At 36.8% G+C, this 25,664-nt stretch overlaps 1 protein-coding gene across 3 annotated transcripts in view; it reads right to left on the reverse strand.

Annotated features, from left to right (window-relative positions):
- The window catches only part of ATR (ATR checkpoint kinase), a 43,223-nt gene extending 17,862 nt beyond the window's left edge, over positions 1 to 25,361 (reverse strand). The window contains exons 1-28 of one of the 3 annotated variants that reach the window (XM_072868847.1): positions 25,132 to 25,361; positions 24,171 to 24,262; positions 22,654 to 22,797; positions 21,213 to 22,102; positions 19,939 to 20,126; positions 18,444 to 18,638; positions 17,996 to 18,222; positions 17,026 to 17,178; positions 16,679 to 16,877; positions 15,812 to 16,071; positions 15,231 to 15,421; positions 15,021 to 15,121; positions 14,526 to 14,697; positions 13,806 to 13,863; positions 13,696 to 13,715; positions 12,598 to 12,792; positions 12,054 to 12,239; positions 11,508 to 11,600; positions 9,890 to 10,020; positions 9,551 to 9,694; positions 8,219 to 8,312; positions 6,738 to 6,863; positions 5,031 to 5,237; positions 4,704 to 4,817; positions 3,700 to 3,815; positions 2,679 to 2,799; positions 1,630 to 1,767; positions 290 to 497 (exon numbers count right to left, since the gene is read on the reverse strand). In XM_072868847.1, coding sequence (XP_072724948.1) covers positions 290 to 497; positions 1,630 to 1,767; positions 2,679 to 2,799; positions 3,700 to 3,815; positions 4,704 to 4,817; positions 5,031 to 5,237; positions 6,738 to 6,863; positions 8,219 to 8,312; positions 9,551 to 9,694; positions 9,890 to 10,020; positions 11,508 to 11,600; positions 12,054 to 12,239; positions 12,598 to 12,792; positions 13,696 to 13,715; positions 13,806 to 13,863; positions 14,526 to 14,697; positions 15,021 to 15,121; positions 15,231 to 15,421; positions 15,812 to 16,071; positions 16,679 to 16,877; positions 17,026 to 17,178; positions 17,996 to 18,222; positions 18,444 to 18,638; positions 19,939 to 20,126; positions 21,213 to 22,102; positions 22,654 to 22,797; positions 24,171 to 24,262; positions 25,132 to 25,190 — 4,822 coding nt within the window. In that variant the 5' untranslated portion in view covers positions 25,191 to 25,361. Of the gene's footprint in view, positions 1 to 289; positions 498 to 1,629; positions 1,768 to 2,678; positions 2,800 to 3,699; positions 3,816 to 4,703; positions 4,818 to 5,030; positions 5,238 to 6,737; positions 6,864 to 8,218; positions 8,313 to 9,550; positions 9,695 to 9,889; positions 10,021 to 11,507; positions 11,601 to 12,053; positions 12,240 to 12,597; positions 12,793 to 13,695; positions 13,864 to 14,525; positions 14,698 to 15,020; positions 15,122 to 15,230; positions 15,422 to 15,811; positions 16,072 to 16,678; positions 16,878 to 17,025; positions 17,179 to 17,995; positions 18,223 to 18,443; positions 18,639 to 19,938; positions 20,127 to 21,212; positions 22,103 to 22,653; positions 22,798 to 23,438; positions 23,482 to 24,170; positions 24,263 to 25,131 lie in introns of those variants that run through there. The other 2 variants (XM_072868845.1, XM_072868848.1) reach the window with 2 other exon arrangements.
- Between the last annotated feature and the right edge of the window lie 303 nt (positions 25,362 to 25,664).

Here is a 25,664-nt window from a genome sequence, read left to right on the forward strand (position 1 = left end):
ACATCTTGCAAGACAGCATAGAATATGTTAAACTGAACCTTTAGAAAACTACCAAGAAATTAACATTTCGTTTTTTAATTTTGCATCTGTATTTCTTACAATAGGCATTCAAAACAATGGAGTTGGGGTGGGGGGGGTGGAAATCACAATATGATAGTAAGAAAGCATAAAGCAGACTAACGTATTATAGTAATATTCCATTCTTAAGTGGTTATAATGTGAAGTGGCAAATTTAAATACTTATTTGAAGAATGTAAATGTCACTTAAAATAAAATAAGCATCACTCACTTTTTAGATCACCTCTGTCTTTGCTAGACTTGCTAGTATTCTTCTCAGCAATGAGCATTTGAAACTTATGTCTAGCCCACTGAGTTAGATGATCAAGCATGGAGAACACCGTCTGTGTGCTCAGCTGACTTAGATCCGATGCACTGTCTTCAAGTCTCCTAGTAGACTGGTCATCATGTTCCAGAACAGCCATAATCTCCACGTAAACCTACACAAACATTAATATGATAAAAGACAGAAGTGTCATACAGGCATCAAAATAGCAGGAAACAGCAATTAACACAAAAATCAAACTAAATTACTACATTTTTTAATTGTTTATTTTAATAATTTTGGGCTTATTTGCAAGCTCTGTTTGTCCCACAATCTTAAGAGGAAGAAATGGCAAACCAAGTAGCAGTTCTTGTCAGGAGATTCCATACAGGGAGAAAAAGCCTTTGAAAAGCAAATCCTTGGCTTCAGAATAACCATCACGATTACTGGAATTTTAGGTTTCAAAACACAATGAATGCTACTGCACTTCTGCTGCAAATACAATCGTTCAAGGTTTGATAAGAGTCAAGTTGTCTACTGGCTACCAGATCACAGAGCTACTTTTTGCTTATATTTAAGTAAACACCGTGCTGAAAGACCTGCTTCCTGTTTGGTTTGGTCAACAGAATCTGAGTTAACATGCATAACAGATGCTTATTGTCGATGTACTTGTTCACACAAGAAAAATCACCACACAGCTCTACACACCCACGATGTTTAAACACAGATACCTTAGCTGTGAAATTTCAAATTAATAGAATGTAAGTTATAGTTTCCAGTCTCTTCAATGTCTGCTAAAACAAACTGAAGGAAAGCAGACTCGATGATTCTTTTCTCTCCTATCCCTGCTTTGCTGCAAGACATCTATCAATCCTGCTCTGCATGAATCTGGTAGCTAAACAGTTTTCCCACTTAAATTGTAAGTGTATGCAAGCAAGAGAAAAAATTATGGGTCTGAATTCTTGGAAGCATACAAGTTCAATTTGTTCCTTGTTTGTGTTGCATTCTCTTCCTCTTTGTACCTCTCCAGATCTTGATGTTACTGCAGTCATAATTAACTGCATATCATCTCATACTAGGCCCTACTGAAGAAATAGATGGAAATCCACAGAAAAGCAGTTCAACACAACCTTGTATGAGTATATTCAAAACCCTGGCAGAAAATTTATATTATTAATACAGGAAAAGGAGTTTAACACCTATACAATTTGTTCATGTAGGTCTACAGTAATTCTGCAGAGCTTAACAGCTCTTAGAACAGCTCCTGAACATTCCTATGAAGAACACTACCTTCTTATACATCTCACCTCTTGTTGATCCTCTTGACTGCACCCCAACAAAACATAGACAAGGATGTGTGGAAGCAGATAAATTGTCACTTTAAAGTCATTCTTCATCATAATACTGCAGCAATCAAAAACTTTTCTGGCAAGATCATGACGCACCTATAGAAAAATATTATTTCCAGGAAAAGCATCATTATAAAAGTGCAAATGCCTGGACGATTATTAGGTTTCTTTTTGTTGACAAGCACAAATTCTATTCCATCAAATAATTTTAAGATAAGGTTCATCAGACCTAAACCTGCAACAGGGATGCCAGATGGCAGCTGCCATTACATGTATTAATTGCTGATACCACAAAAAGACCAGCAAGCATTGCTTACATGTTCCACTTTTCCATGTTTTCTACACCATTGTAGAAACTTGCACTCGCCATAGAAAAAACCTTAAGGCCGAGAGTCTACTACTGCACTCAGCCTCTCTTCTGCCCTTAAAAGCCTGCAAAAAGTAGGAAATTATGAAGACATTCAATTCTTCTCTGTCTGAAATAGAAAGAGAACATTGTAGCTACTGAGCTATTGTGATTAAATTCACTTCTTAAAGTGGTTGATTTAGAAGTGAAATTTTCAGTGGGTCACTTACATGTTGGAACGGGGAAAGGAAAGGAAGAAAGAGACAAATACTTTTTATGTGCTGAGACTGTGGAGCTATGGGGAAATTAAAGAAGTCCTTCAGAAACTGCGAAGGTAAATTTGAGGTTTTCCAGAAGCATTTCAGATACTTTTCAGAAGCATTTGTCAGTGCCTTCAGCTATACAAGAGTCTCTGGACAAGGGAAAACTTCCTAGACTTTTGGCTTTGATACTACCTGTGAAGCCTAGCCAAGAAGCAACAATGCTGGGGAAGGGAAGGTGCATGGTTACCTTGGTGATGCAAGTCGTCTTTACGTATGTGCCTTAACAGGCCTATAGAGAATAAGCATATTCCCCCATCCATCCTGACTTTCAAAAACCAAAACGTAGTGCAAGAACTGTGTTGTATATACAAATATAGAGAGCAGATTTATTCTCTTACCTTTGTTATAAGATAACCTGCCCAAGTTGCTGACCATTCTGCAAAATTATGACCTAATTTGCTTAAGTAAATTGGTTTCTTCATCTTAGACCAATTTACAGCCTTTTGATAACTCTTGTACCTGTAATTTTAAAATATCCATTCAATAAAACTTTTTTATTTAATATAATAAAAAACAATAGCACATCGTTAATTATGAAGTTCCCTAACTGGAATCATACTAGGTTTCATCTTCTGAATCTTTTAAAAAAGAGTTAAGAAAATACTTTCAGTACTCAACATATTTTATTCTAGAGTTTCTTAAAATGAAACATGAAATACAAACAACCTAACATGTTACCACAATTTTTAAGTATACTTCAAAGCGCTGTTCAAATCTTTTTTTTTTTTTTTTTTGAGTACTATGTTTTTGACAGAAAAAACCCACAACATATATGAAAACCAAGAAACGCCAAAAAGTTTGTTTTCTAAAAAGGTAAAACTTATCATAGATGAGCATGACGGTCTTCATGAGGAAACAGAAAGGAAACGTTGATTATTTCAAATTAAGGTGCATACATAATTTGAAGTTTTCTTCACATTACTTTTATCATTAATTCAACAAAATCAGTCAAATTAAAACCCAATGAGCTCCTCCTACTTCTATAAAAGGTAGCAGTAAAGGGACATTAATGGATTTGAGTACAAACTCAAATGCTAGTGAGAATTTGTACAGAGGAAAGAAAACAGAAATAAAAGCTTCAAAACATCATATAAGAAAGACAACGCTCCAGGGACAAACAGGCAGATCTGGGCAAAGTATGAGCTCAGAATTTTGCTCTTTTGATTTACAGAGAATTACATTCAAGGAAGTGCTAATTCGGCTTTACATAGAAAGACCTTATTTGAATTTTGTATATATACCTATCACCCTCCGCAGAAAAGTAACAATCACAAAACCAAATGGAGTTATTGCTAGCCTGGAGAAAAAAAAAAGTTTTTAAAGCTGTTATGAAAATAAATTGCTTAAGTTGTCATATACCGTGTATTTAAGTGAGGTTCCAAGATCTCCTGCACGTGCTCAGGAAACCTCCTCCAAAGCCTGGAGCCTGGGCAATCAGTGTTTGTCTCTCTACAGTCATAGATAGACAATAATTCCTGAAAAGGCATGGTTTATGTGACCAAGTTAGCACTGAAAATATTTAATGACCACAGTAATAATAAAAACTGGTGTATGTACATATACAGAACTAATGAAATAGAAGTTACAGAATGTTTAATTCAGAAATCATAATTGCAAAACTTTCATCCAACATTGTTAATCCCCTATTACTGGGTAGTGTTGATTTCACCTAATTATTGATTCCCCAGATTCTCCAGTTGGTGTTTGGACCACATTATTCTTCACATCTACCAATAAACCAGGACTAGAAGTTAGCCCGATTCCTCCTTGTGCATAAGCTAACGAAATGCTCTTATTCCTCTGACTACATGGGGCCACTTATTTTCTCCTGGAGCAAAGAATTGTCCTGAAGTTTTCACAAAGATATTAAACAACAACAACAACAAAGTTGGCAAACCAGCACAAAAGACTAGAGTCTGAAAATAAGGGTAGGCTCACTTTCAGTTGCTTCTTAAAAGCGTAAGCAGAAACCCTCTTAGGAATACTTAATGATTTTCATTTCTGCCTACGGAACCTGCACCATTTCTAAGTCAGTCTCAGGATTTACTCCTTAAATCACTATGTATGGACTGTTAGTTACCTCTGAAACATCAGATGTCTCTTAAAATATCGTGACACAAAAGCAAACAAATCTTAGTTTATTTGACAACTCCCCAGAATTCTAAGTAAGCACTGAGGAGTTTAAAAAATAAAAAATCACTATCCTGAATAACCTTTTACCTTATAATTTAAAGCTCTATAGGATGAAGTTTCAAATAGTTAAATATGTGCTTCAAAATGTACATTTATATTGCATAATTCTATGTTCAGTGTGATAGGAAATAATTTGTGAAGAAAAAATAGAATCTAACCATGTATCTTACCTGAATTGCATATGCTGCAGAATCCTGAGCACGAACATTATCAGCGTAAGCAAGGAATGCTCTGGTCAGTTCCATTAATAACCCATAGGCAAAATTTGGATCCTCCACACCAGCCTCAATCACAAACAGAACACCAGTTTTATTAAAACAGACTAATAGCTGTATCTTTAATCTCCAAATGATCACTGTGAAGCCTGACTCTAAACTGGTTTAGATGAGAAAGCAAGTATAGTTTCCTCAAAGGGTCTAAAGATAAGAAGTTCCCTACTTCCAAGTACTTTTAAAAACCCCTAATGCTAAACAAAACACTACAGCAACACTTCTTACCACAAATGTAAAATGTTTTCCTTGAGTTTCACTTGTTGAAAAATCCAGCCTCCCGGGATCTATGGCTCCCAGTTCACCTAAGCATTCTCCACAAAGTAGTCGGGCTTGAGAATTTGCATCCTGGCAGCCGATTAGAAGTACAGTTACCAAGTGGGAGATGACTGGCTCCACAGTTTCACTGTCTGTTACATACTTTATCAATTTTTCCTAGGAAGTTGATACATAAAGATGAGTTATTCTACAATCATGCTTATGGTAAATATTCTCAGAAATATTCCATCTGTAACTCACTCACTCTTAATTCATATTTCATTTACCCATGACTTTAGGTTAGTGATTCAAATGCTGTCATTTTGTAACTATAGCACAATTGCCCTAAATTGCTTGTTACTCTAGGAAGGGCTAAACAAATGAATAACAATGAGGGATTTGGGCCTCAATTAATAACGCTGTCATGGCCAATATTGTATTTCATTATCATGCACCTCTCCACTAAGTTAATTTTCTTTCCTTGTGTTAACAAGAACCTCTCTTCTACATTAATCTTTTTCACTTATCTGTCCTTTTTCTTCATGTGTTCTGATACTTCCTCTCAATTTCTTTCATGTTGTCATACCTTCTGGTTTCGTTGCCATTTGTATCCTTATTATTTCCCATTTGTTGGTCATTTCTTCAGTCTCAGTCCCTACAAAGCCCAGGGTTTTAAGTCCTTTAATCAATGCCCAACATTGTAATTGTATTTCCTTTCTTTTTCATTTTGGCCCAGCTTTTATTCCCCAGTTCCACATTTAGTCCAAATACAGAAAAAAATTTTCTCTTAATAATGTGAAGATGTTTGCCATTGTTATGTTTAATGAAAACTGAAACCACAGACAACATAACAAAGCAAATAGTTCCACAGCTTGTGGAACTAATTAAATTTGATTTGCCTCAATTATTTTGCTAGACTTCTAAGGAAGACATGGCGAGATTTTGCTGACCTGAGCTGCAAGAATTACTGATTGGCCAGGAATATACACAATGATTGTTTGTTCTTTTAGCTAGGATTTTTTTAAATTTCTGAAGCATGTCGCACAATCTTATAGCTATTAAGAAGACAGATTTATTATTTATTTTTTAATAGGTCACATACACCCCTCTGGGCTAATAACTACACAGATTTGTAAACCAGTATCTTTACAACTTGTACATGGCTATAAAATTTATTTGAATATGACCAATAGATTCAAATTTTTGAGGGTGGAATGCAAAGGAAGAGAAAAAAAAAAAATCAAAGGCGTAAGGTGGTCACATACATCTTAATTCGTTCAGATATTACACTCACACACAAAAAATGCTGACTTTAATGTATTAGTCTCCTGATACAAAAGCCGTACATGTTCTAACAGAGAACAAACCCACACAATAGATTGCTGAAATGGACTACTTAGACACATTTTTCCTCAGAGTTGAAAAAGATAAGAAATATACCACTAGCCTTGCTGACTCAGCATCACACAGATTAGGAAGACTTGAAAGTCTCCTTACAAGGAGACATGATTAAAAAGAATCCCTTCTCCCCATTATATTAAGAAATGGCTAGCTTAAATGAATTGAGGAGAGTAACACAGTTCATGTGAACACCCAGTAACAGTAAGGAGTTTTAGATTGTTGGTCCAGATGCTACTTTGATTTATTTTTAATTCTACTGAAGGGGGTTTTCTATACCTGATTTCTATATAATGTTTCTTTCAGGCTGGTAAGTGCATGAATACGAACATCCACATTCTCATGCTGAATAGCTCTCATAGACAGCTGCAGTGTTGTCTGCAAGTCGGTGCTTTTGGAGGATTCCTGAACAAGGCAAGTCATAAGAAGTTCAATTTAAATATAAAAGGAACATGGTTAAGCAGCATCTCAAAGAACACAAGTGAGAACATGTACAAACAACTACCTTTCTGCCTACATTCTCATCTATATCCATATACCACTGTCTTCCTGTCTATTTTTTAAAACGTTTTCCTCAAAAAGGTGCTATATTTACACTCTTGTGTAAATATAATGATGGGGTAAATAAAAATGATTAAATCAGAAGAAAATGCTTTGCTTTGAGCACCTCATTATCTAAAATCAAATTAATTTTTACTTTTGTTACCTCATTCCCACTAAATAATTGCTCCTTCTCATCTATTACCTAACCATTCTGAGGGCAAGCAAAATAAATGGACCATAGAGTACTCCTAAAAATAGAAAAACTTTGTTACCTTTAAAGAGAGTATGGAAGAGGGATCAGAAATAGCGTGGCCAGCAGGACTACGGAAGTGATTGTCCCCCTGTACTTGGCACTGGTGGTGATGCTGCACCTCAAATACTATGTTCACTTTTGAGCCCCTCACTACAAGAGAGACATTGAGGTGCTGGAGCGTGTCCAGAGAAGGGCAACGAAGCTGGTGAAGGGTCTAGAGCACAAGCCTTAAGAGGAGCAGCTGAAGGAACTGGGGTTGTTTAGCCTGGAGAAAAGGAGGCTGAGGGGAGACCTTATTTGCTCTCTACAACTACCTGAAAGGAGGTTGTAGCGAGGCAGGGGTCGGTCTCTTCTCCCAAGTAACAAGTGATAGGACAAGAGGAGATGGCCTCAAGTTGTGCCAGGGGAGGTTTAGACTGGATATTGGGAAATTTTACTTCACTGAAAGGGTTATCAAGCATTGGAACAGGCTGCCCAGGGAAGTGGTTGAGTCACCATCCCTGGAAGTATTTAGAAGACGTTTGGATGAGGTGCTTAGGGACATGGTTTAGTGGTGGTCTTGGTAGCGTTAGGTTTATGGTTGGACTCGATGATCTTAAAGGTCTTTTCCAACCTAAACAATTCTATGATTCTATGAAATTAAAAGTAACTTCTCTTGTAACACATTCATTGCCATAGCTGATACTGTTGACTTTGAATCTTATAATCTCTCCAGTCTCAAAAAGATGAAAAGTCAGTGTTCAGAAGATGCTACAGAAACAAGCATGTTAAACATGAGCATATTTAACTCCTAAAGAAGAATCAGAACCTGTTTCAAAGTATTCCTGCAATACACAAATTCTGTTTTGTTGTGGAGGAAGATAAATACCATTTCCACTTAACAATAAACTTTACATGTTTTCCTCACTTGTCATGAATTCATTTGATACATTAAAAATAAACAAATAAATAAAAGAAGCTGTACCTTTCTGTATTCCTGAAGGACAACCTGAATTTCTTTTAGTTCTGGAAGGTCAGGCAGAAAATATATTTCATGTAAAAAGTCTCGTACTGCATCCCTAATAGTTACAAAAAAAATATTGCAAAAAACATAGCAAGCATTAGTTGGATCAGAAAAATCTTAAAAACCCATCAAAAGAAAACAGTGAAATGTAATGACTAGAAGAACAAAGGCTTGAAAAGCAGGAAAAAGTAAATTCCATGAATTTTTTAATCTAATTAAGTATAGGTATTAAACAATGTGTTTCTCTTATTGCTCAACTAAGCCACAGGTATTTCTCCTCTATACTTTAAATTACTTTCTCTTTTAAAGACAGCTCTTTCCAAAGCTTTCAAAGTTGCCATTCACCTCTACCAGGTTTGGCTCTCCTTATTTTGGACACTGGCCAAAGGGTGAGAATAATCCCTTCTGATGTGAATCCAGTTCCAGTTTTCCTCATAAGGAAAAAAAACAGAACCAAAAAAAGAATTCTGTGTTCCTAACATGAAGAAATCTCTTTCAATTTTGCTACTATGGGCTTCTACAAGAGCCTTATTATTCCTATTGTCACCTTTTATTTTGAATACTGTTGGTATAATACAGTGCAAGAAAAAGTAATCAAGTAATCAAAAGTAATCAAGATACAAACTATCACCATTCTTAAAAAAAAAAAAATAATTTTAAGCTACAAAACATAAGATGAAAAGAATTAAGACTCAACGTTGTCTTCAAAAAGGTTAAGTCACAAAAATTTAAGTCTGTTGTATTAGACTTTGATTTTATTTTCAGTTGGTGTGACCACGTGTGAAGAGAATGTATGAAATCTTACTCAACATTAAATTCTGTGCGCTTCATAATTATAACTCTAATTACTGAAAGAAACAAAGAACTAATTTCCTCCCTATTTCCAGGGAGGAAAATGTATCTTTACACTTCTCTCTAGCTTAGAGCAACTGTTAGCAATCATTGTTATTCTGTTTGTGTGCCCTGCAGAAGGAAGTAATTTTCTGTACCAGCAGAAAAAAAATGCAGAAATCTGAAAACCCGGCAGGGGGAAGTGTCTGAATGGGTTGTGACTTGGTTATAGCATCATGTACTTTTATAAGGACAATATAAAAACACCTTTTCAGATGAGGCTATCACTTGTCAAATTTCAAAATCTCATTGCAATTTAGAGAAGTGGGACTTTTATAGAACAACATACTATTTTGCAGAAAAACATGTTCTCATGTCAGTGCTGGACAACTTTAATTTAGGGTTATCCTCATTCCTATTACAGGATTTAGTCCATATAACTGAAAATATTTTGTACGGTACCTGTTCTCAACTATGAGAAAGTAAAATACCGCTGTAGTTTCCTTTGGTTGGATATGTATAAGGGGCAATAATGATACTATCACATGACTAAGCAAGGAGCCAAGGTATGAATGGTCCAGACTTCGAACAAAACAATCCCAGGCTCTAAACAAGAAAAGACAACAAAACAACAGTAATCAATGATTCTTCTTTGCATAAAGGCATTTTAGGCGAGTCATGAGAAGCATTTTAAGTTATTTCAGCTCTATGGTTTAGATTATGGTCTAGAACAAAACAAAACAGTGTATTCAAGGACAGAAATGGCAGGTATGCCACTATTTGGGTACACTATCAGTTCACCTGCAACACAGTTCTGGAAAGTCATCCTTGTATCTTAGAGCTGTTCTCAGCGTAGTCATCATCTTCACTCTTACTGAACTGATGTGTTTGGGACCCATGAGCTTCATTAAAGACATAAGACTGTTTAAAGCCTAGACATAGAGAAAAGTAATTTTAGTGTACTAGATACTCAGTAAAACATATACAAGCCATATTTGCTAATAAGATCAGGCTACCCTAGCTTAAGAAATTATACACTATAAGACATCAAATTCAGTTTGATGTTTCAATAAAGAATTTGGGTGTTAGAGGAAAAGAGAATGAAAGGGGATCTGTAATGACAGGATTGTAACAAAAAAGTCATTATTTAGGCTGTTGACAGGTTGATGAGGGAAGAACTGTGGACACCAAAGGAGTTCATGGTTATAGAAGTCTGTTATAAGACATGATTGACTATATGTCCAAAGTTTTAGAAGCTGAAAAGAGCAGGTTTTGAAAATATAGAGAAAACAAACTTATAGAGAAAAAAAAAACAAAAAAAACCCCACCAAAAATCCCCAAACCACCAACAACAGAATTGACATACAGCTTCTGGCAGAAGTGATTGGTAAGCTTCAGGGAACAGGTAATAGCTCAGTCGTCAATGGGACTGATGAAACACAGAAGAGAAATACTGAGATGCAGAAAAAGCAGGAGATATTTCAGTCACAGTAACACTGTACCAAATAAGGTAGTACAATGTCCAGCATGACACATCAGTAGCACAGGAAGAAACCTGAGCTTGAGGAAAGGTCATGGAAAGGGAAACTCACCAAGAACATAAAAACAGAACAAGGAAAGATAGAAACAATAGCAGGTGCAGCAGAAGAAATGCTATACAAATGAAGAAATTCAGAAAGCGTGAAGACATGGGGCTACAAAAATGAGAGCATCTCAACGTGAATATCTGAGAAGCAAAAAGCTTGAAAGAACACCAGAGAAAATGCAGTCACTCAGTGTAAAGGTTACATACCATTCTAGCACTGAAAAATTCCCTACAGAAATCATCTGCAATACTTCTGTGAGGTGGCTAAAAGCCCCGTCTTGCAGTTAGAAGCACTGCCTCACCAGAGCAGAATTTTCAGACTTTGTCTCAAAGCGTGAGCTCTAATTTCTCTAAATGCTCTCTACGGTAAAGCTGAAAGGAGCTATTCTGTGAGAAGCAAAACCAATAAAGCCCAGTTTCTCTTGGATTTGCATCTTATTTTCTTTAGCTTTGCCCTTTGGTGCCCTTATAACTCTGTTCCCTGCAGTAACTCCAGTTTTCTCCCATATTCCTTCATCCTCCACTTTGTTTCTTTGACACATATAAAACATACACTTGGATTCCTCCTCTATAATTACTGGTTGAGTGACTTGTTACATATACCACGTCTGACTCAAATATGTACATTAACTGACCATTAAAGAAACGAAATAAAACAACTTTTGAGCTTACACAGTCCTACCCACACTGAGACCATCAGTTTTCAAGAATCATATGGGAACCTTAGTATCTTTGAGATTTTAATGACAGTTGCACAATCACAGAATTAAGTCTGGAATATTAAAACAGCCCTTGCTTATCTTTGTTTTAATATTCAAAATCAAGTTTACGCACCATTTTTTTATCCTCAATCCCAACACTGGAACTCAGTAACTGCATGTTAAAAAAAGCCAAGATACCAAGCAATTTAGGTTGCAGATAATCAGCCTGGGGAGGGGGGAAGAGAAAAAAAAATAAAAAGTAAAAAGCAAGTAATCTTACTATTAACACATTCCTAAGCTTAAGAAATTAAAAAAGCAAGTATAAAATGCTAATTCTGAAAGACAAATGAGACGAATCTGAAATACATACACTGCTCCTTAAGAAATATCAGTGTTAATGAAAGACATCCTTATTAGGCTGTAGGGCTTTTTGTTTTGGTAGGATTTTAGGGTTTTGCAGGAGGGACTGGTTTGTTTGTTTGGGGTTTTATTTTGGTTTTTTTATGCATACTTGGTATGTATCTCCCTATTACAGGAACACGTAATATGAAATGACAGCCCTTCCTCCACTTTTTGCCTCGAATAAGTGATGTTCAGAGAATGTCAAATTGTCTTCACTCTCAGACTGGAGAAAAAAATCATTGAACAAAACTGAACATGAATATTCTGATGTCCTTACCATTTGTTCAGGTGATGTTATTTCTCTTGGTCCCTGATAGGGATCATCATGAGATGCAAATGAAGCCAATATTGACAAACCATTGAAGACTTGTTGATAGTGTTCTCCTATACGCAGCAGTAATTCATTATGCAGTCCCTGGTAGTCCTGTCTCAGTAAGCTGCCCAGTTCTATCTCAGTCTCATTCTATAATCAAATAGCAAATAGAAACCAAGTTTTAATTTCATCACAATGAAACTAGCACACTGAGACACAGGAGGCATTGGACTCTGGTTGATTTACCATAGAAATCAAAGAAAAAGCTTCCAATCAGCTCAATGTTAGATAAACCAAGTTTTTAGAGTGTTTAAGTTCGCAAAATATCTCATAACAGTTCCTCAGAGCCAACAGAACAGATTATAAATAACAACAAGAACAAAACTTCTGCATGTACAATTTCCCCACCTATGCTTTGCAAGACCTTATCTTAAATAAAGCAGAAAGCTCACTATTCATCAATCGTTGCTCCTAGTCTGCACGTATAATAGAGCAAATGCCAGTTTACCTTGAGGTAATGAAGTGCCCGCTCAAGCTCATCCTTGGAGCAGGAACAGACCAAATGAGAGAAGATGTATTTGAAGTTATTGATTAAAATCTCTCTTCGGTTTACATTCAGCTGTTTTGCTATGGTTCGAATAAGCGTGGAGGCTGCAGGACTAGCCTTGGCTGCAAGGTCAGGAAGCAAAACTTGTAGGATCCGCTGGTAAATTAAGAAAAACACTTAATGGAAAAAAAACAAACAAAAAAACCCCTCCAAAACCCCAGGGGTCGGCTTTATTCCATTTGCATCAGTACAACACCACATATCTCCGGTCATACGTATGACCATAGGTATGAATAAAGAAGAACTTTAATGAGATGGAAATACCTAGTAAAAACACAGATAAAATAAAAATAATTACTTAAGGAGGTGCTTCATCTAATCAATACTGAGAAACTTGCAAACAAAAAGTGAGCTAGCATTTTCTGTGTCCATCCAGATACTTCACAAAAGGAAATCTTAAAAGAGAAAAGAAAAACCAACAAACAAAAAACACAAAAAAACCCAAGCACACTCACACACAACAACACTCCCCCAATCTACCAGTCAACTAGAACACTGCTTACTTAATGGTTGTGCATTTCCCATGTACCAACAAGCAAAATACAAGTATGAGTATGAAGCTACTTAGGCTTCAGGTAAAACAGATATCTAACCAGATCAAGAAGAGATCTATCCACAGAACAATAGCTTTTTTCATTTGAAACAAGAAAGCAGACACCATGCAAAAACCATGCCTTACAAAGAATCCCTCCAAGTGCACAACATCATTAATATAGATATACTCAATGAGTACTCTAGACCTTAGTTCATCATCTGTCATGCTTGAATTAGCACTGTAGCCATCACCGTAACTCCTTGATAAAACTGTTCCTCTGTATTTGAGCTCCCAGTTGCAGCAATCCCAAAGTATTCTATATTATAACAACAACAGCTACCAGTGAAAAAAAATCCAGACCTGTGACATTCACAGAAAATTGTGGACTAAAATAGAAATCCACAAGCATGCATGCGTGCACACACACACACACAATCAAAAGTAAAAAGGACTGACCAACTTACTGAGAGAAAGCGATTTAGATCTGGAAAATCAAATACATTGGCAATCTCAGACAACATGTCCAGAGCCATTTCTCTCTGGTGAGCAGCTGTTTGTTTGTGTAGCTCATTACCCTGGCATGGAGCACTTAATACTGCCATCTGGCTGGAGTGCAGGGATTCCACTAGAAACTAAGCATGAAGAAATATATATTTAGTACTATTTTTCCCCTTTTTCGCTCCCTAAAAATAAACACAAGAGTTTCGCTCTTCTTTCTATGCATCTGTTTTTCTTTCTCATTTATTGCACATATATCTATGATTATTACTTTGCGATAGAACTGGATTATCATCCGCTTAATAGTGGCTTCAGACATTGCATTATTAAAAAAAAAATATTCAAAATTAGAAAAGTCTGCTTTTGATAATTTTCTTTTAAACAGAACTTCTGTCTTTAGGTAATGGGCATAACTAAAGAAAAAATCGATTGTGTCAGTATTATGCCTGTAAAACGTTGACTTCAATTCCAATTTTAAATCATAGCCTCTTGCAGCAATGGTACCACATAATGCAAGAAACTACATAGTTCCTCTGTTTCAGAATGACAGCATCTAGGGACTAAAAAAGAAAAGCAATACTACTGAGGGGAGAAGACCATGACAAAGTCAAAGATTTCCCATTCCTTCCTGAATGTTTGTGGGGTTTTTTTGTTTTGTATTTTTAAATCGTCTTTCTTTTCCTGTGAGATTTCACTTTGTAAAATACTGTAATTTTTACCTTTAATACCATTTTCAAAATACATACAAATAACCTAAATATATGCCCCTCTAAACCACCAACTCTTTTCTTTTTACCTGACAGATAGGCTTCTTGTACTGACTGAAAAAAGCCTGCAGTTTTATGGACTTAGCTGCCGCCAGGGATCGAATTTCTGTGTATGCTGCTCCAGCCACAGAAGCCGACTTGGACAACAAACAGTGTAACAAATGCAAGAGAGCAAATGGTACCAAATCTCCTTTTGATGCCCTTACAAAGTAAGCAGAAAAAAAAGGATTAAAAAGGAGAAAAGAATCGTTGCATTAATAAAATTACTTCAGAATATATAATTACCATAATGCAGAATGACTCATCATTGTATTTGCATAGCTTATCTGTACTTCCTACGACAGGGCAGAAGAAAAGGAGGAATATTCCATATGGATCAACAGCTTAGTACAGTTGCAAAGGACTCTGGACAAAAGCTGACCTTGAAATAAGTAATTTAAGCTTACATTTACACTTGAACAAAAAGTTACTTTGCATCACAAACAGATAGTACTTTGCAATTTTCAAGATACTATCAAAAATACCTTCCAACATCTCCTGTTGTGAGAATCAAGGTATCTTTAAGCTCATTATTTCTTGACATTTTGGCATTTGTATAGGCTTCTTTCATTCTTGAAACAAACAGCTGGGACACATGAAAACAAAACAAAAAAATAATTTTAGAGTGTTTGACATTAGTGAAACAAAAACCGTTGTAAGTTAGGAAAAACAACCAAAAATAAATATGAATTCACCTCTTTTATGAATCCTTCTTCAGAGTCTAAGGATTCTAGTATGTTCTTTATGCAGTCACTGAAAGCCACTCTCACATCTTTGTCTGGATCTTCCATTAGATTTAATAAAGACCCAACAAGAGTCCTCACACTGGACTCATCAGTGTTAAAATCCAGATGTTTGCAAAGATGAGGTATATTTTCTATAAATGCTGAGTGTCATGGGTTGGAGGAGGAAAGGAAAAAATATTTTAAACACTTTTAGTGCACAAAACAGTGATGCAAGTAAGCCATAAAGCACACTGTATTTTTTTTATCAAGAGTAAATATTGTCAAACCAGACAAGCTATTTAAAATTCAGATTTTATCAAGTATTACATTTCTAGATACAACCATAAACGAAAAATTAAGCCAAGGTAGTTTAAAAAGAATATCAATGACAACATCAAACACTAGCAGTGATATCAACTGAAATACATTTCAAGCACCATTACAGCAATAAAAAAAGCAATATAGCAAAAAAGGAATGGAGAAAGCTACGGAAGTAGTGACTTAGTACCTCATACAGAAGTGCAAAATGTTAATAAAGGTAAAGCACATACCTAGCTTTACTGAACTGGATACTTTGTTCTCAAGGAGAATAAGAAATGGCTTGAAAATGCAGGCTTGCACAGAAGAAGTTTTTTCATGAGCAGAAGTCACAGTAAGGCTGCTACATAAAATATCATGAGTAACATGCTTAATAGCAGAGTCTGCTAAGGAAGGTCGTACACTGAATGCACCAGAAAGACAGCAAGATAATTTCCCAACTATAGCAGCACAAGCCTCCTTGACTAGCTCAGACTCATCTTTGATTTGATTTCTGAAATGGAAACAAAAATGAAACCCTTTTAATAGATCATTTACCTAGAAATTTGTATTTCTACATTGTCTGAATTCTCTAACTATACTGAAAGTACTATTAGGACAATTTAAGGATCTGTCTCACTAAATTATCTTTTTCCTTTTCAGATTACCCTCCAGTTCTATTAAATGTCTGAAGTAGCATTGGGCATGGTGAGTCTGACATGTTATAAAGAAACTGAAGACTAGACATGATAGGACAGAAGACACCAAGACATATATACAAAAGGCAGAGAAACTAGAAAGATTGTAAGAGACATATGGACAAACATCACGTATATTTAACTGAGAAGAGATACCTCTTTTCCCCTCCTTAGTTTAAATTTATTAGTTAGAAATGGGGTCTTCAACTAGCGACATAACTTGTATACTGACATGGTAAGCAAACACTATTCTATCATACAGACGTTGTCACTTACACCTATCCTGCTGATATCTTACAATTTCTGAAATTGAGATCTAGCAAATTCTGGATGAAAAAGAAATAAATATTTATTTTGGTGCTTATTTCTTATTTGTCCATTTTTCTTCTTGCATGAAGACAGACAAGCAGCATTAATACATACAGAAGAGCTTTAGGAATCATACTGCAGGACTGCACACTTGGTGGATGAAGCAGGAGGGAGAATCCTTTAACACAAGTAGCCCGAATTACTTCATGGGGACTTTGTAGTGCCCAATGATAAATGGACTTTCTCCAATCCAGACGAATGTTTCTTGGGAAGAGAGACAGAAGGAACACACAGTGTGACTGAGTTTGGGGTGCTAAAGAGAAAAAACAAAATAAAGCAGATAATTACTCAATTTAAACTTCTAATATCATCAATCACCATAAAAGGGCAAAGAAAATAATTTTACTTTAGAACAATCATTCCAGAGGGATATTAGGTTTTATATACTTCAACATACTTACAGAAACTCTGTGCAGTTTTTTGACTCAAAACTAGAGGATCAAACCCAAAAGCGGATGGCTTAAAAGAAGAATCATCAGGATGGCTGTAAATCCAGGGCAGAGACAGCAATCCACATAAATTATCAAGAATCTGATCACTCAGTGGAATTTTCACTAGGAGAAAAAGAAACAAAACAAAACAACAAAAAACCTGATACTTTTACAGCTCTGTATACTTCATAAAACAGATGCACATTTTATGCTCTTAATTTGCTACAAAATGTTATTTTTTCTATCAACAGAGATTAGTATCACTATTCCCACAAGTTGATATCCTGCATTTTAGACATATAATAATAAATGATGTAGTGCTACATCAAAATAATCTAAAAATTTAATTAAACAGTTGACAGCACATAATACATGAGCAGCAGAATGAATACAACTTTGGTATCTCTGGATTTGTATGAAGGTGCACTTTGGGATGGCCAGTAAGCTGAACTCACAATAACACTTTAGTCTTAGTAGAGTCTGTCCTCCATCCTACTAGCTACTTTTAAAAAATCATGCAAGTACTTAATATTTTTAGTACATTTCCTGCATGCCACATTTGCTGAAGCCAGTCAGAAGCTTTGAAATCTTTGAGTGAAACAGAGATAGTAATGCATGCTGCCTCTGTGTATTTTAAAAAGAAAACTGCTAAAAGTTTGTTTTTCTTATGCATATTCACTATCCCCGTGTAGTCTCTTGTGCAGATAAAAATCAACAGAAGTACAGACAAAGACTAGTAAATCATGTTCAAAAAGCAATGCAAAGGAAGCTCTCTAAGCAGAGAAGAATGCTCTTTTTTATCTAACCTTTTTTGTACAGGAATTGGAGTTCTAACACAAGATCTATAATTTCAGTATCTCTGCCACAACAGACCATTTTAGTCAGATGTATTCCTAATTTACAAATCCAATAAGACATACTAGTTTAAAGGATTTCTCACCTTGTGTGTACAGCAAAGCATCAAAGATTTTCACTATTCTGTCAATCACTTGTTCTAGGTTAACAATCTGCGTAGCAGCCTCTAAGACGTTTCTGCAGACTTTCACTACTCTTGTGATAAAATCAGAGGAAATCCATGTGAACTGTATATTCATCACTGAATCTGAGGAGCTCGGAGTATTCTTACACATGTCAGAGTTACACGGATGAGTTACTTTGTGATCTATACTGTTAAAATAGAAATCATATGATCAATGCAACAGACTATAAACATTTAATATTGTATTGCTTGTAAGCAAACTTACTATGAAAATGTACTTCTTCAAAACATACAGGACTTATGCAATACTTGCCCTGATACATGGACAAACATTAAAGGAATCCACACAAATCTGCACAAACAGTTACAATAAACTATTGATCTCACAGTTTCACCTTGGTACCTTTACCTGGTAGAATTTGCTGGGGGATAACAATGAACTATGCACAAAGCAGACAGTCGCAGAATTACAGCAATCCCTTCTACAGTCTGAAGAATATCCGCTGTCAGAATTTCTTTCTCAAGGGTAAATATTAAGGATGCAGCTTTCTTTGCGATGGCATTCCATAGAGTGCTCTTCAATTTCATGTTTACAGGACTAAGTCTGTAATTTGACCATATTAATTATTTTCCAACACATACTTTTCTTCAGAAAAGATAAATCATCATAGCAAAAACAGAACTAAACCGTGTTGGATACAGGATTAGGAAAATACCAAATGAAGCTTTAGCTTAAATGTGCTCTTTGGGAGAACAAGATACTAACTCTGAAGTTATGTATGATGCAAATCAGACTTATCTGAAAGGCTATAAAGGTGTAAGTCTACAATCCTTGGAAGGTCATGGTGACCAGGCTGGTTCCTGATGACTATAAAAAGGCAAACATCACACCCATCTTCAAGAAAGGCAAAAAAGAGGATTCAAGGAACGATAGACCGGCCAGCCTAACCTCAGTCCCTGGAAAGGTTACGGAAAAAGTCTTCCTTAAACTCATTTCTAGCCACATAAGGGACAAGAAGGTGACTGGGAACAGCCAGCACATATTTATCAAGGGCAAATCATGCCAGACTAACTTGATTCCTTTCTACAATGAGACACGTAGCTCTGTGGGTAAAAGGAGAGCTGCTTATTTGAAGAACCTCAACTGGCTGGAAAACTAGGATGACAAGAACCTCATGAAGGTCAACAGAGACATATGAAAAGTCCTGCAACTGGCACAAAAACCCCCGTGCAACAGAACAGGTTGAGGGCTGACTGGCTAGCAAGCAGCTGTGGAGAAAATGACCCGATTAACTTGTGGAAAAGTTGAACATAAGAACAGTGTGACCTTGTTGCAAAGAAGATCAACTACATACTGGGCTGTATTAGCAAGAGTGAAGGCTGATCATGAGCCCACACCTAGAGTACAGCATGCTCACACCTAGGGTACAGCATGCTAGAGCCAGATTTGAGTGCCTGCCCAAATACAAGAAAGAGATCAACATGCTGGAGCAAGTCCAAGATAATCAGGGCACTGAAGCACTGCACAAGCAGAGGCTGAGAGAACTGGCTTTGTTCATCTGAGAACAACCTGACTTAACTAGACCTGCTTTAAGCAGGTCCAGTACAACAGCATAGCCACACACATGATTCTGTCATTCTGTATGTATTCTCTCAGCTTTTCTGTTTTCAGTGTGTAAAAATGAAAATAATTTGCATTGAACATATTAAACATATAGTCTCTTTAACTAAAATTTGGCTTAAAAATCATCTGTAGAGTCTGATCCTTCAAAATATCACTTAGATCTTTTCCCAGAAGATCTTTCAATGTGGCTGTTATGAAGAAACTGCCTCAAAAAAGTTGTCATTTGTTATTATTCACTAGCCAAATTACTATAAAAGTAGCTATTGAATAAGTGTCATACATTACTGGTGTAGGTGATCTCTTTGGATGCTTTGTTGGTAGGCTTAGTCGTCGTCTTTTCTCTGGAACTTCATCACTGCTGCTGCTCCACCCATCAGTATCAGAAGTATCTAGCTGGTTCTGATGAAGCTCCTGAAAGATTTCTTCCGTTTGTGTTTTTAATGCTGTATAAAGTGGACTCACCAGATACTGGGATGGACAAAAAACAGAGGTACCATGATGTAAGCTATGCCTTACTTCTCAAAGACATGATATTATTGTTTCTGACTTAAAATATAAAATTTCAAAATATTACGGTAACAAAGTTCTTAAAAACCTTTCTGTTCAAAAATCTTAATTACAAGATGAAAACTCTCATGAGCAATGACGTTTCCTGTGTTCCTAGCAGACAGAATGCAGCTTGTACAGCTGTTTACCAGTTCTTGCCATAACACCTTGCTACCAAAGCCATCAAGAAAGACACACTAAGATTAAGATATATTATATAATAATTAGATATAATAATAAGATATAAGATTAGATATAATAATAAGATATAATAACAGATATGATACGCATGTGGGGTAGAAGGAATGTACAGGGTAGAGGGGACACTCAGCATATCAACACCTCATTATTAACACCTCATTATGGTTTTAAACTAAGAGAGGGTAGATTTAGATTGCACATAAGGAAGAAATTTTTTATGATGAGGATGGTGACACACTGGAAGAGGTTGCCCAGAAAGGCAATAGATGCCCCATCCCTGGAAACATTCAAGGTCAGGTTGGACAGGGCTCTGATCTAGTTGAAGTTGTCTCTGCTTATTGCAGGGGGGTGGAGAGGATGACCTTTAAAGGTCCCTTCCAACCCAAACTATTCTCTGATTCTATTTTAATTCAAACCTTTCTGTCTGCCTGTCCTAAACAAATATGACTAAAAGCATATGGTTAGAAAGTAATAGCAGCTCAGATGAAGGGAAATTACTTGTAAAACTGCCCTTATATGAGCATACTCTGTGCCTTACCCCCATTTTATATTATGATTACAGAGAGACCCTTGTGCCTGCATAGCTTCTCAACAGTTTAATACATCTGAAAAACATAAGGTCCAGCTACATCTAACTAAATAAAGAACTCCGACCCATACAAATATGTGAAACAGCTGAGAAACAAGGAGTACCAATCTAATTATGCAACTAAAACTAGTACTTCCTAGATTTTCTTCTTTGCACAGATTTAGGTTTTTTTACATTATCTATTCACACGACAAATACAGTTTTTAAAATTAACCTACCTCTTGTTCTTCCTGAGTTCCAAGCGCATTCACAAAAATTCCGCATATGGTACTGATATGGACTTTTCTTACTTGTAAGGCAGATTCATAGCCAGTTGGAACAAACTCCAGAAAATATTGCAGTATATGGCAAAAAGTAGTTTTCAGCTTTTCAGACTGAAGACATCTAAATGCATCACCTTCAAACAATGCACAGAGCTTCTCTAGTAGCATATTCAAGTAGACAGGTTCAATTTTTTTGTAAGAATCTGCTTCAAAAGGCAACAATGTCCTCACCAACAGTAAGAGTGGTTCTCCAAAGAGTTCTGATTCTTCAGTATCCATTTCAAGTGCTGACTGTAGAATTCCAAAAAAGACTGTGAAGAACAGGCTGGCCAGCTGTTCTGGAGGTCCTCCTAAATGAATTAATTTTACTACAAACTTCACTGCCAAAGCTTTAACTTTTGGACTGCCATACTCCAACAGGGAGCAGCCTATCCCCCAGAGAATAATATCTTGTCTTACAAAAAACACATCTGCAACAATATCTGTCAGAATAGACATTAATATAACTTCCAAACATTCTACATTGGGCATACCCATCAGCTGTAATGGTGCCAATCTCAAATATCCCACATTGTCACTTGTATTGCTTGAAAATCTCTTTACAGTCACTGGCCAGACCAGTATATCTCCCCAGAGATGCTTTTGTGCATCTCTTTCATGCAGGAAAATTAAGTCTTGGAAAAGCTGTAGCAAGTCTTTTGTTAGTACTTCAAAAATGGAGCAACTCTTCATTTTAAACAGAAAAAGTAAAGAGCAAATGACGTCACAGATGTTCTTGTGCAATGTGTTGCAGTTTGGAGTTGCAGCAATTCGGAGAAGCCTTGTTATGATCCAGTTACTAAATTCTAGGACAATAAAAAAGAAACAGCCAACAAAATTATTAAGATAAAAACCAAAACCTCCTATTACAAGCACCTCCTTGACAGCAGGTTGCTCATCAGTAAACCTCCTCACGTAGGCTTAGTAAACAGAGAGCCTTCACTGGGACATTTCTTCAGCAGATCTTATTGAAAAAGAGGAAAAGGGGAGGTGGGGGGTGCACGGGGGGGGGGCAGAGCAGGGGAGACAGACATTTTACACTGTGTAGTTTGAGACATTTTCCTCTGTCAAAAAACCCCCTCAGGCAATGAATATGTGTACAGGATATCCCATCAACATGAACCGGGTAATATCACTAAGCAATGGTAATGAATAAGATCAAACTCTGTCCTGATAAATTTCCATTATCACAAGTGCAAATCAATTTGCAATCTTAAAAGTCTATCATAATATTCACTTACTTATATATACGCAACACTGAACTTATGAATCTGCCTTTTTCCCATTTTTGTTCTTTTGTCTGATCCCATTGTCAGAAAATATCAAGCTTCAACACAAACATTTTCAACAAACTCACCAATGCAACTGCATTCAGTTTCCTCCTGATTTTCATCCACATTTACAAACATAAGCGGGGAAGATTTCATGATATGTTGAATAAAATCAAGCAACATTACAGAACTTGGCTGTGAATCTGATTTCTTAATCAGTTCCAAAGCAACTTAAAAAAAAAAAAAGCAGACATATTTGTGAATTAGCGTTGCAACAAATCAACTTCACAAATTTTGTTCACACCTAAAGAGAATGAATAAATTTATTATATAAAATACTATGATACGGTATTAAACCTGTATAATTATCTATTGGGAGTGTGCTTTATTAGTCCATGACAATGATTTTGTGCATATTGTAAACCCACTATGTGACACCAAACTATATGAAGAAAAATATAAATTACTCAGCTTAAATATTATTCATTAACACTACATGCATTAACATTTACTTAGTACAATATCCAACTGTTTGATGAGTGAGTAATAGCAAATAGTTAACATTTTAATTCTTAATCAGACAATTTTGCCTAGGTTTATGATCTTGGTAGAAAAAAACCTCTGATAATTGTTCTAAATCTCCAAGAAGTAGAAGTTTTTAAATGGTAAGTTCAGCTTACTGAATCAGAAAGTTTAGCAAAATACTAAACATATCTAATGCTACTGTGCAGCTGCATTGAAACAGGTATCTGAATCACATCAGATTTATCCAAATTCCACATGGTTAGTTAGCATAAGAAGGAAACTATCTCAGATTCAGACAGCAATTAACCAGAAAAGTTACATGGTAATGATAAAATACAACACTTACGTATTCAAAAGCTGTATATAAAGCAGATTGGCTTTTTATTTTTATAGCCTTCCCTTTCAGGACTATCAGAGAATTAACACATCATCTGAAGAGTAACATGGGTATGACACTTCAATTGATCAATTCAGTAGACAAAATATCAGTCTTACTGAGACAGCTACATGATGTTATACCTTGGAAACAGTTCATTACCGTTACTGTGATTCTCCTTGATGCAAATGTACAGATAACTACAAATCATAATTTTGTAGTATATGCATTTCATAATTACCAAAATGTTGTTAAAGTACTGTAATAATTGGAACCTTAACATGATTTAAGGAGTACTAAAATAAGGCTTTGTTAGAATTCTAAAATTAAAAATAAAGCTGTTTACATCAAAGTATTTCAATTCTGAAAGACCCTGTGAGTATTAAGGCTTGCAAGCTATATTACTCAATGAACAATCACATTACATGATACTCCTGATTTTCAATTTTGTGAGCATTTATATTCATACAACCCTGCACTGCATTTCCCCCTCCTTTTTTTTCTTTTTTTGACTTAAGTTACTTCACATCATAATAGCAAATACTTCATCATGGAAGTTATTAAAAAATAAGTCATAAATGGTATTGCATTCAGCTACTAAATCTTTGTTGAAATGAGAGTTGTAATTTTTTTTTTTTTGGCAGGAATTACTTAACGCATAAAGCAGATAATAATTTTAAAAGATAGGGATGTGATACTTACCAACATCTACATCTGTAAGAATTCTGTCAATGAACTGGCAGAGTATTTGTCTTGGTTTTTGCACAACTGTATTGTATTCTTCTGGACTAGCACTAAAATTAAAAGTACACTATTTTGATATTATCCATTATAGAACACAATGTTAAACACCTTTTTTTTTTTGTTCCAGAAGTCTTCAAACAGAAATACAAATTGATTTATTGTTTTAGTGACCAGCATATTGCCTGCTCCTCTTTCTCCTTATTCTTCAGAAGTATAAAGTTTTATAAAGTGCTGAAGATCATTTAATTTTGTTATGCAATTCTGTTCGATATATATTAAATCCACATCTGACAGATTAAGAGATTTATCCATGTTACTACCAAGGAAGAAACCACCTTTGGTGCAGTAAAGAACAAAATTAAGAACCTGTTTCACTTTTGGAATTAACCAAAATTATTCAACTGATTAGCTACCAATACCCTGGGTAAGAGATATCAATAGCAACTGCTCAGGTGACCAAGACAGCAGCTAGCTCTTGTCAGGTCAAATCTTCAACATACAATTGTACCTCCATGTCAACTAGCTACCTACCACAAAGCAAAGCCGCAGTCTTGATGCTGCCCTTAAAACTTCAGAGCCAAACATTTTCAAGGTCTTTTAATTCTCAGTGAAACCACACTACAAACACAACGGAAGTCCCCAGGACACAGGGTGCTATGCAGGCTAACGCACCTCTCTCATCAGGTTCTACCAGCACCACCCGTGAGGGAGGGAGCAACCCAGGCAGGTGGCAGGAGGAGAAGGCGACCACGATGAATGGAGGGTGCAAGCCCAGCCCCGGGAGACCTCACACCGCGGTGGGGAAAGAACCTACTTTTCGAGCTCCCCACGCCACACACTGATGCCGAGGCTGGCCGCGCTTCCCCCCCAACACACACGCCCACACCCCCTACAGGGCGGGGGACTGGGTCCATCCTACCTGGCCAGCTCCCGCAGTGCCGGGATCATAGAGGCCATCTCCAGGCCCTGCTCGGCCATGGCTCCCGCTTTGAAACAGGCCGCGCGCCGCCAAGGCAGGAACTGCCTGACGGCGTCCGGCAGGACTCAAAACTCCTCCGTCGTCGAACGTGCGGCTGCGCTCTCCCGTCCCCCGCCGCGGCGCTGCTGAAGTTTAACCGCTTTGTTACCAGACAAGAGCGGGGTCACGGCGGCTCAATGCCCCGTTTCTAATGGCCTCTCACGGGGACCTCGCTGCCCCAGCCGGGCTCTCCTCCGCGGTGCAGCGCACAGACAGGCAACAACCGAGCCGCGGCCGTTTCCCGGCACGGGCACTAAGGGGCTACCGGGAGCGCCAGCCGGAACCCAGCCACGACGGGCGCCTCGGCGGAGCACAGACTGCGGCTGCAGGGGACTTGCAGCGCACAGCAGAGAAGGGAAGCCCCGCAGTTTTGAGTGGCTTAAAGTGGGAGGGGAGCGGCCCCGGTCTGAGGAGCGGCAAAGAAGAAACTTCGG

This window comes from Ciconia boyciana, chromosome 7, assembly GCF_034638445.1.
Source record: "Ciconia boyciana chromosome 7, ASM3463844v1, whole genome shotgun sequence".
NCBI lineage: Eukaryota > Metazoa > Chordata > Aves > Ciconiiformes > Ciconiidae > Ciconia > Ciconia boyciana.